This window comes from Pundamilia nyererei, unplaced genomic scaffold (genome assembly GCF_000239375.1).
Source record: "Pundamilia nyererei isolate P.nyererei 1_Seehausen unplaced genomic scaffold, PunNye1.0 scaffold00122, whole genome shotgun sequence".
NCBI classification, from domain to species: Eukaryota; Metazoa; Chordata; class Actinopteri; order Cichliformes; family Cichlidae; genus Pundamilia; species Pundamilia nyererei.
The window spans coordinates 233,844-244,055 of NW_005187523.1; the positions used below are offsets into that span (position 1 = coordinate 233,844).

At 47.4% G+C, this 10,212-nt stretch overlaps 1 protein-coding gene across 2 annotated transcripts in view; it reads left to right on the forward strand.

Moving 5' to 3' along the window:
* Nucleotides 1-3,719, forward strand: part of LOC102192232 (ankyrin repeat and SOCS box protein 13-like) — a 5,771-nt gene extending 2,052 nt beyond the window's left edge. Inside the window, exons 2-6 of one of the 2 annotated variants that reach the window (XM_005742623.1) lie at nucleotides 1,762-1,949; nucleotides 2,054-2,210; nucleotides 2,288-2,422; nucleotides 2,890-3,081; nucleotides 3,325-3,719. In XM_005742623.1, the coding sequence (XP_005742680.1) occupies nucleotides 1,762-1,949; nucleotides 2,054-2,210; nucleotides 2,288-2,422; nucleotides 2,890-3,081; nucleotides 3,325-3,452 (800 nt within the window). In that variant the 3' untranslated portion in view covers nucleotides 3,453-3,719. The other variant, XM_013913253.1, reaches the window with a different exon arrangement.
* Nucleotides 3,720-10,212: the final 6,493 nt, after the last annotated feature.

Here is a 10,212-nt window from a genome sequence, read left to right on the forward strand (position 1 = left end):
TGCATATATATATATACATGTGTGTATATATATATACATGTGCATATATATATATACACACACACACACACACACACACACACACACACACACACACAGTATATACACTGGGTGAATGTGCAGTAGTGGCAGACCTGGTACAAAGGGTGCCAAGAAACTCAAACCTGGCCTCAGGTGTGGATGCAAGCTAAGTAAAAACAGGAAAAAGTTAATGCGGCTCTTAGAATTACACACACACACACTGACCATCACGCAGTGGTCACTGAGTGGTAGCAAAGCTTGAAAAGTACTAATTCCATATATGTTTATATATGTCCACTTTATTTATAGAGCAAAAACACTAAAATACACCAGGACACCAACATAAAGGGAACTGCAGTAATCAGTAAGCAAGTTGATATAAAAACGTGGCTCAATCTGTCAAAATCCTTAGGAAGAAAATAAAGCTTTACCTTAGCAAGAAGTCATAGCTGAATAAAGCTTATTTGCTTTGTGAATTTAAAGGAGCTGTCAAAGAATATGCCAAGATACCTGACAGAGGAGTGAACAACAAAGCGCTCAAGATGGTTTTGGAAAGATCTCCTAAATACCATAACCTCCATTTTGCTATTGTTAAGGTGGAGGAAGTTTGAGTTCATCCAGACTTTTATATCAGCAAGACAGTCCGATAACAGTTTCACAGAGTTGTCTTCATGCATGCTCAGACATCCAGGTAAGTAAATCCCAAAAAGCTGATTCTGTTCAACCTTTTGGGATCCAACGTCACTTGGATGAGTGATGAAACGTTTCTCCCACTGAAAACGCTGCGTCCAAGACTTGTTTTTCTTTTTTTATGAATGTCATCAGCAAAGCAGTGGAAAGAGATATTATATTTAAAATAAAAATCCACCCTAGAGCCAACATATATAAGGAAAATAAGAGTGGCCCTAGGATGGATCCTTGAGGAACTCCACAAGTAAGAGGTGCTGCAGCTGAGGAAGAAGCATCTATCTGGACTGAGAAGCTCCTGTTCATAAAGTAAGACTTAAACCACTGTGGAGCAGTTCCCTTAATGGCCACAATGCTCGAGCCTTCATAGCAGGATACTGTGAGTGTCGGCTACAAGCATCAGAAAAACAGGGGTTCCCAAAGATGCGCGGTGAGATCTAAAGTACACGGCGTGAATGCTGATTGGCCCGAAGAAGGCCAAGAGAAAGATGATTGGACTAGAATAGTGATGTCACAAACAGGTTGAGAGCGTGGGAAAGTGGAAGTGATGTGAAGTTTAGATTTAGCCGGCAACACCTGGGAGCAGACGGATGTGAGCCTACACGTACGCTTCACTTAACACTGACAAAGACACAGGCTCACACTGGTTTACAGCAGCAGGGAACGACACTCCCAGTAGGGACCAGTACCTCAAATCTGATATTTTTCCAGTAGAAACTGTTGAAATCTTTCACAAAGTGTTTTGGAAGCTGTAGAGGTGAATGAGTGGGAGGTTTTGAAATGACTGTTAGAAGAGATTAAGCAACTTTTACAGCATGTTGATTTCTGTAAACAGTCCTTCAAGATTCCTAAGGACACACCAGGCTTGTCCAGGCTTGTCCAGGCTTGTCCAGGTTTGTCCAGGCTTGTCCTGGTGTGTTCGTCTCTGCGTTCAGCCCCGGGTCTGCGAGTGTATAGGTGTTGCACAGGCAACATGCAAACTGAGAAACCCCAGCAGAACAGCTGCTGTAAATGAGATGAGGTTCCAGTTCTTCCTGACGTGCTCCTCTGCAGGCTGCTGGGCGGAGCGAACAGAGGTGCACAAGGCAGCGTCGCTCGGCCAGGCCTCCCAACTGGAGGAGCTCATTCAGGGCGGAGCCTCGGTCAACATGGTGGCCGTGGATTCCATCACACCGCTGCACGAGGCGTGCCTCCACGGACAGGCCAAGTGTGTGCAGCTGCTGCTTGAGGCTGGAGCTCAGGTGAGTCACAGGCGCAGTAATGTGATCTACAGTCGGTCAAGCTGTAGATCAAACAAGTAGAAATGGCTTGATGGAAAACACTCTGTTCCCCATGATGCTGTCAGGTGGATGCAAGGAATGTGGATGGAAGTACCCCGCTGTGTGATGCCTGTTCAGCTGGGAGTTTGGAGTGTGTGAGGCTTCTGCTGCAGTACGGTGCCAAGGCGAACCCTGCCCTCACCTCCCGCACAGCCTCACCCCTGCACGAGGCCTGCATGGGAGGTGAGAGTGTCGCGTGTTGTGCTTTTGTCTGTGTTTTTGGAAAATAAAGGTTAATTTTATATATGTTTGTATTTCAGGAAACTCTGAGTGTGTGAAGCTGCTGATTTCCATGGGAGCTTGTCTGGAGGCGTATGACCTTTACCACGGCACCCCGCTGCACGCGGCCTGTGCTAACGAGCACACGGACTGTGTTAGAGAGCTGCTCAATGCAGGTGAGGGTCTGCACAGTAGGATGAATCAAACACAGAGTACAACACAGTATAAGCTACCTTACAGTCAGCGTGCCAACTGTAGACCAGCAGGTGTAAGGAGCAGATGAGAACACATTTTGAGCCGTAAGAGGATGGTGGGTACTGTTGCTGGTCACGCTGGGAGTGTGAACTTTGGGACCACGAGAACGAGGCAACAGGATTTTCGTCCTGATGCCACAGGTGTGTGAGGAGCAGAGAGAGGTTTCCAACATGCTGTTGGTAAAAGCACGAGTGTTCTTCAGACATTATTGGCACACAATCACAGAAATGCTCCAGAAAGAACAAAAAGCACCTCCGTCAGTAATGTTTGCCCCCCTGAGAAACTGAGCTTTGTGTTGATGCCCGGCACGCACCGCCGCGGTGCAACCATGTGTTAAATAACCACACCGACGTCTTCCTTCAGGCTTAGATGTTTCTGTTCTGCGTAGGCGCTAAAGTGAACGCCGCCAGGCTGCACGAGACTCCGCTGCACCACGCTGCTAAAAGCATGCGGGTGGAGACGATCGAGATGCTGGTGGAGTTTGGAGCCAACATCTACGCTCGAGATCAACACGAGAGGAGACCCGTGGACTACACCACGCCGGGCTCTCCCTCTGCAGCCTGCCTACAGTCTTATGAGAGTAAGTTTCATGAGTGTGCAGCACCAGCAGGAGGCACGAGAGGATCATTTTCACTTCCACGAAGCGTCAGAAAGACGACACCTGACATGTGCCATAACATTCTGATGCACAGCTGCTCAGCTTTACTCTCACAGTGAATCAGTGTTCTAGAGGCTGACACGTCATTTTGTTCTTGTGAAAAATGTCATATTATCATTTGCATGTGTTATGAACAGAGATTTGACATGTTTTCCCCGTGTTCAGCCTCTCCTCTGAGTCTGCAGCAGCTCAGCAGGTTGGCAGTGAGGAGGAAGCTCGGCACCAGGGCTCTAAATGTCATAGGCCAGCTGGAGGTCCCTAAACTCATCACCAGCTACCTCTGCTATCAGTGAGCGCCACCTGCAGGAGGAGCCGACCGGCGCTCAAAGGACTGGAAACTGCACAGCACTGTGTTAAATATGAGCACAGCTGCCTGAGATTCCTTTAGTTTAAGAGCCCTGCCATGCACACACTGCAGCAGCTACTGCACTCGGCGTGTTCAGGCTGTGTGATCGCATTAGTGCTGCTGTAAGATGAGATGTTTTTAAAGAGCAGAGTAACACTGACTTTCACTTGGCTTGCTCTCTAACACACACACACACACACACGCACACGCACACACACACGCACGCACGCACGCACGCACGCACACACACACACACACACTGAACACATGTTCTTTGCTTCTGTCTCGTTTGCAAAGCTAGTTTAAACGTGTGTTGAACGTGGACAAAATATGTGGATGTTGACTCTGATGTTGTGACATCACCACCTGTTAACAGGAAGTGTTTAAATGCAAGTGTCTGTGCTGTAAATGCCTTTAATGCTGCTGAAAACACACGATACACGTTTAATGTTTGGTTTCTATGCTGGTCGACAGTTTGTGAGTCTGAGAGGAAGCACAAAGCAGCAAAACACTGCTGCACTGCACGTCTTTGGGTATGACCTCGAGTCGGGAGGAAACGAGAGTGATGTTAGTCCCGCAGCTACTTTAAAATAAGCTCAGCACTTCACTCTCTGCATGTGATGCGTTTAGTCGACTGGCAGTGATGGCAGGGACAGCGAGTGGAAACGCAACATCTGCTCATGTTAACACAAGCAGCACTGACAGACTCGCCTCCTACAGCAGCTTCTGTTATCAGAGACGGCGGCTCTCACACCTTCTCTTTGACTTTGTTAGTTAGATGATGTGTGGGGGACTTGTTTGCCAGCGACTAATCTGAGTCCTAAACAGCTTCATGAACAGTCTGTCTACCTCCAGAGCAGAGTGTGCTTCCAATCATGACTGTGTAAGGCTGTTTATTTTTAACTGGAAACGACGCTCAGGAAGACGAGATGTTGCTTTTGGAAGCAGCTAATGGTTTCTGGATCAAACGCTGGATCTGCTGGGACAGCGCAGCACAGACTCAAAGTATGAAATGATGAAGTGGGGCATGGCGTGCAAAGGAAAGAAAGCTTCTCGTAAGAGGAATACCAAGCAAGTCTGCTGTCAGGGCTGCAGCGTGAAACTCTGCAGATGCTCCCTGCTGGTGCAGTTCCAGGAGACGCTGATCCTGGTCACTTATTTATAGCCGTGAGACATTTATTCCATTAAATCTGCTCCACAGGCGACGCACTGAGCCCTGTCAGGTCCTAATATTTTTAACAGGAGGCACAGGAAGCTGGTATGAATTCCTTCAAGTTCTTTATATTGTTTCTTTTTCCCTGTCTGGCAGTTATTAACTGTGATTTATCCTTGGGAAGGGAGTCAGGCCACAGGCCTCTCTTTAGCAGTGTTACTGGGTTATGTGTCTGTAAATACCTGCAGCACATTCTTAATAATAATAATATTAATGATCAGCCAAACGTCTCGGGAACCGTTTAACTTCTGGGTGGCTGTGTTTGATCTCATAGCTGCTCACAGCAGAGGTCTCTGATGAAGCAGTCGTTGTTTTTAACACCACTGCTGATCTCACAAAGACACCGTATTCACAAATCACAGCTGTCACTGACTCGTGCTCAGGTTACATCACCTACAGAGAGAGGACGCACATCTGTGACCTCACACTGCTGCAGAAGCGCTTCACAGCTGGATTCTGTTGAGTGACCACTGGGTGGTGATGAGTGTCACACTGGGTGCTCTCTGATCTACGCCCACACTGATGCATGCTTTTCTCTCTGTTTTGGCCTCCCGTCCACACTGAGACGCCGTTTTCGCTCAAGGAAAACGCAGCGTTTTGAAAACGCAGCATTTTGCGTCGCAGTGTGGACAGCGCAAACGTAGACTTTCTAAAACAATGACGCATTTTACTCTGTGAAAACGCAGGGTGGACGCAGAGCGTTGTCAAATCTATCTGGGCTAATGTGGACGTGGTACAAACATTCATGTGTGGGCTCAGGGACGTCTCTCAGTTTCAGGCAGGTACACTCCTCTCGTCACATTCACCAGCAGACGGCGTCTTTGTGACTGGGTAACATGGTGGCTCCGCCCTTTATAGTTTCCATACTTGAAACTTCCATTTTCAAATACTAAAATTATTTTCAAATACTTCCATATTTGAAAATAACAGCAGCAGCAAGCCCGAGTCACACAGGTCGCTCTGCAAACTCCTGTTTACCAGGGAAAATGTGGATCCCACACCCAGCTGCCGAGTAGGCGCTACTGTGAAACTGGCTGCAAAGACAGTCAGTCAGTTAGTCAGTCAGTCAGTCAGTCAGTTAGTTAGTCAGTCAGTCAGTCAGTTAGTTAGTCAGTCAGTCAGTCAGTCAGTTAGTTAGTTAGTTAGTTAGTTAGTTAGCTAGTTAGCAAATGTTGGTATTTTCATCCAAACTACAAGGAAGTTCCTGGTGGAGCCTCCATCACAAACCCAACAGCCACCCGTGAGCTGGTTGGAGAATCTTTTATTGAGGAGAAAACAAGCAGACGGTTTCATGCTGAGGTTAGTTTATGTTGTGTGTAAGAGCGACTCGACCATCCGATTGGCTCCTGTAAAGCCTCCTCTCACTGACATAATACATTTCCATGTCGCAGTGCTTCATGTTATAGCCTGAACCACAAGAACTCGCCTCCTTTCTTCCTCGCACACCTGATGACATGAAGGATCAACTCTGTGCACGTGCGGCCTGCTGACATCACCCTTCAGTGTTTGAGCTTCTCCTCGCTGCTGTCTTCAGCTGCCAGCCGGCACAGTTACCTTGCCCAGCTTTAAAGAGCACGCGGCGTCTGTCAGCGCTCGTGCAGATCAGCACCTGCTGTGTTGCCTGTTGGTCTGACAGCTTCAGCAAGAATTCAGAACCAATATTTCATAGTTCGTGCCTTCATCCAAATCTCTGTTCACTCCCTCGTTTGGCCAAACGTGAGCGGGCTTCACGATGCTGGCCTGCTGTCATAAATACGCACGCTGTAAAAAGTTAATCAAAATCTAGATTCCTAGAAACGTACCATGTCAGGCTGTTACTCATTTGAAAGAAATGCAGCCGGGGTCATTGTAACGTCAGCCTGTAAATGGTTTGGAAGCACAGCTCTCACGGAGCGCTGCCTTCAACAACACATCAAATCCTCTGCTTCAGGCTGAAAATAACTACTATGAAATGTGTTTGGTGTCAAAGGCTTGGGCTGAAGAACGACACGAGGGCAGCTACTGAAGATCAGAAGCGTCTCTCAGTCCATAACAGAGCTTTGAAAGCAAAGCTTGCTGTAGACAGCATTTCTTTTCTGCTGATTGAACAGATGCAGTTCTCTCTCAAGCACTGATTAAAATCCTGATCAATAACACACAACGTGTCCTCAGTATCCATGTTGTTAAACTGCTCTGCATGTGATGAATAAACTTAAAGTGCACTAACGATGTGTTTGCTGACCTTTTTTTCCTGCATGAATTCAGAGAAACAACAGGACCTGCATGCTGGCCCGGGCCATCATGGCGGCATCGGTCTGTGTGAACAGGCCAACTTATTCTAGAAAGCACCGTTTGTGACCAGCATAGGACTGTTGACAGCACTGTAGCATGGCGTTTTATTTCTGCCGTGTCGTTCCATCATTGAAGAGATGCTCGATGGACCGATTCTTAAATCGTGCTGTGCATTCACACTCCCATGGATGCATCAGAGAGCAGCTTGGTGTTAGGATCTTGCCCAAGGATGCTTGGCAGGGATCGAACCACCAACCATCCAATTAGTAGGTGACCTGCTCTGCAGCCGCTCCACGGTAACCAATAACTGAGTCCAAAAGTCCCAAACAACCAAACATGACGCACTAACGCACAACAAGGTGTTTATAGATGAAACAAGTCTGTAAAACCGCAGGTATTAAAGATGCATGTATACACAAATATGTTGGCTTGTACTCATCATGATCAAATACACTCGACAGGTAAATGTGTCACATATACTACAGCACACTGGCTGCTTCTCCCTCAGCCTGGTTCAAGGGAGTTTTCCTTCCCACTGTCACCAAGTACTTGCTCACAGGTGGCTGTTTGATTATTGGGGATTCCTCTGTATTATTCTAGAGTCTTTACGATATGAAACTATCCCAGCCACCACAGGACTGACACACACAGACACACAACCATTTGGATTCAAACCAACAAAGCTAACCCTGCGTGTCCTAAGACTGTGGGAGCAGCAGGGGAACATGCAAACTCCACAGAAAGGCAGGTGGAGGAGTCACACAGCACCTCCCTGCTGTGAAGCAACAGTGCTAACCACCACCCCAACTTGGAGATATGTTTATATATATAACTTGATTCAGGGTTGTGTGTGACGTGCACAAATACAAAGCTCAAACTCACGTTTACATGAAGCCGTGTGGGTCAGAGGAAAGCTCATGAGGCGAAAACGTCTTCAAGCAACTTAAAGAAGTCCAGACGCTTTTCTTTGCAAGCTCCTTTGACTACGATGACCTGGATGACTGAGAACCTTCACAGACTCATGGTTATCTAATGTGCTGAAATCAAGCAGCTGCCATTCACAGCTACTAACAATGTTATTAACTCAGTTTCCTGCCCTCAGCTGCCACAGCAGCACCTCCTGTGGTCTCAGCTGTACTCGGAGTATGACGTGTGTTTACGTGAGGTACTGCTGCCTTCCTGTCAGCTCAAAGGACTCTGGCCATCCTTCTCTAACCTCTGGCATCAGAGAGCTGCTACTTCCTGGATATCTCCTCTGTTCAAACCATTCTCTGTAAACCCCAATGACTTTGGGGTGGAAAGATCCCAGTACATCACCAGTTACTGAATTTCTCAGTACCAGCGATAACCACACCATGTTCAAAGCCACCTTAATCACTCTCTGCTAGTTTGAACTTTAGCATCTCTTCATGCTAAGTCAGTATATCCTAATGCTGCCATGTGATTGGCTTATCAGATATTTGTGGAAAAACGTAGCAGGTGCATCTATGGCAGCAGCAGGTGAGCGCATGTGACTGGAGTGATGCACAAAGTGTGGACGCTCAGGAGGAAGAGGACAGGACATGCATTTCCTGTTTAAAGTCAAGATAAGATGCTCTGTAACTTTGACACTTAGACTTCATTGACTGTAGTCTTGTGATTGCTGTCAGAATCAGTGCTGTTTATAAGTGCTGTTTATAAGCGCTGGTTGCTGCCGACATGATTTTAGCTCATGCAGCAGCCCGCTCAGTTCCCCTCATTTGCCGCTAGGTGGCGCCATGGACAAAGAAATCCTTTGTCATGGAAACAGATAGTGTATAATGTTGGTGAGCATGAAACAGGCTGTGTCAGCATGTGTTCAGACCCCAAGGGAAAAGACAAGATGAGCTTCTGTGGCCACTCTCCAGCTTGTGGCTAAATAATTTGGCCCAGCTGATTTCCTCACATCCCTCGCTCTGCCTCCTGAGGACCACATCTGTCATTAGGCCATAAACAGATGGGGCATCGCATCTTGGCGGTAAAAGAGGAGCAGGGGAAAGTCAAATGGAGCCAAGCAGATTGCGGATTGGAGCGTCTGAGCAGACAGGAACTGGGAGGTTTTTATTTGAGAGTCAGAGATAAACACAGGGCTGGATGCTGTGATGGTCCAGTGCTTCGCTCCTTCAACAGACACTGCAGCCTGGAAATCACCACCCTCAAATGAGCAGCAGATGTGATCACTGCGCTGAAGGCTAGCGTCACATTTGCAGGCCAGCATGCATGTGCACTAAAAGTTCATATCCAGATGTTCATTAAAGTGGGTGATGTCTAGAAAGAGCAACGGGAAGCTTGAGTTCAGTGACCGATGGGGGATACGATGACTCCAGCTGTATGCAGGATGTCAGGTAGACTGTCACAGGTTTGGATCTCCAGACAAAGCCGGGCTAACTGTTTCAGGGTCGGGGTCAGATGAGCAGGGCTGCACTGTTGGATATTTGACATTAATGAACTCGAGATTCCCTTAGAATGAGAGCAGAATCACTGGTGGGAAATACGAACTGGACGCTTCTGTCTCAAAATGCAGCGCGCCTGAACGTGCAGCTTGTTTCTCTTCTTTCGTTACACCGTCCGTGGCCTCACGCTCACTTTTCTTGCTCCCGTATTGATGTTTTGTGCCTGGAGTGAGCTGGACGACTGTGCTGCCGGGTCAGAGCTTTCTGCAGAAAGGCCATGTCGGTGACGGAGCAGCTGTTGGAGTTCTTTCGTGCATTCATGTCAGAATAAAAGCTTCATAGAAAGAAAGAAAATAATGCTTTTATTGTGTGGTGTAACATTGTTGTTGCTGCTACAGATTCACACATAAATACATTTAAAAGAAGAGGCAACAGCGCTCTTACTGGCAGCTGTCGCCTTGTCCTGCAGCGCTTTTATACTGAAGGTGCAACGTCCACCTTTTAAAAGATTTACAGCGGTTTCACAGGAACGTCATTATCACGGCTGAGAGTCGAATGATTAACAGACTCGTACACGTGTAACGATGGTGCAATAATCAACAGTGTGTTCATCAAAAATGAGCATATTGTAGTCTAAAACCGTGTGTTCTCTGTGTTGGACTGAACACGGCCCAGACTGTCATTCCTCCTCAGTCACACGAAGCTGAAACACTGTAACTGCTTACATGATTCAGGTCCTGTTTGCGTGTTGAGGCCCACTCTGCTGCAGCACGGCGTCCACAGCCCCAGTGTCTGCGCAGACCGGAGGGATG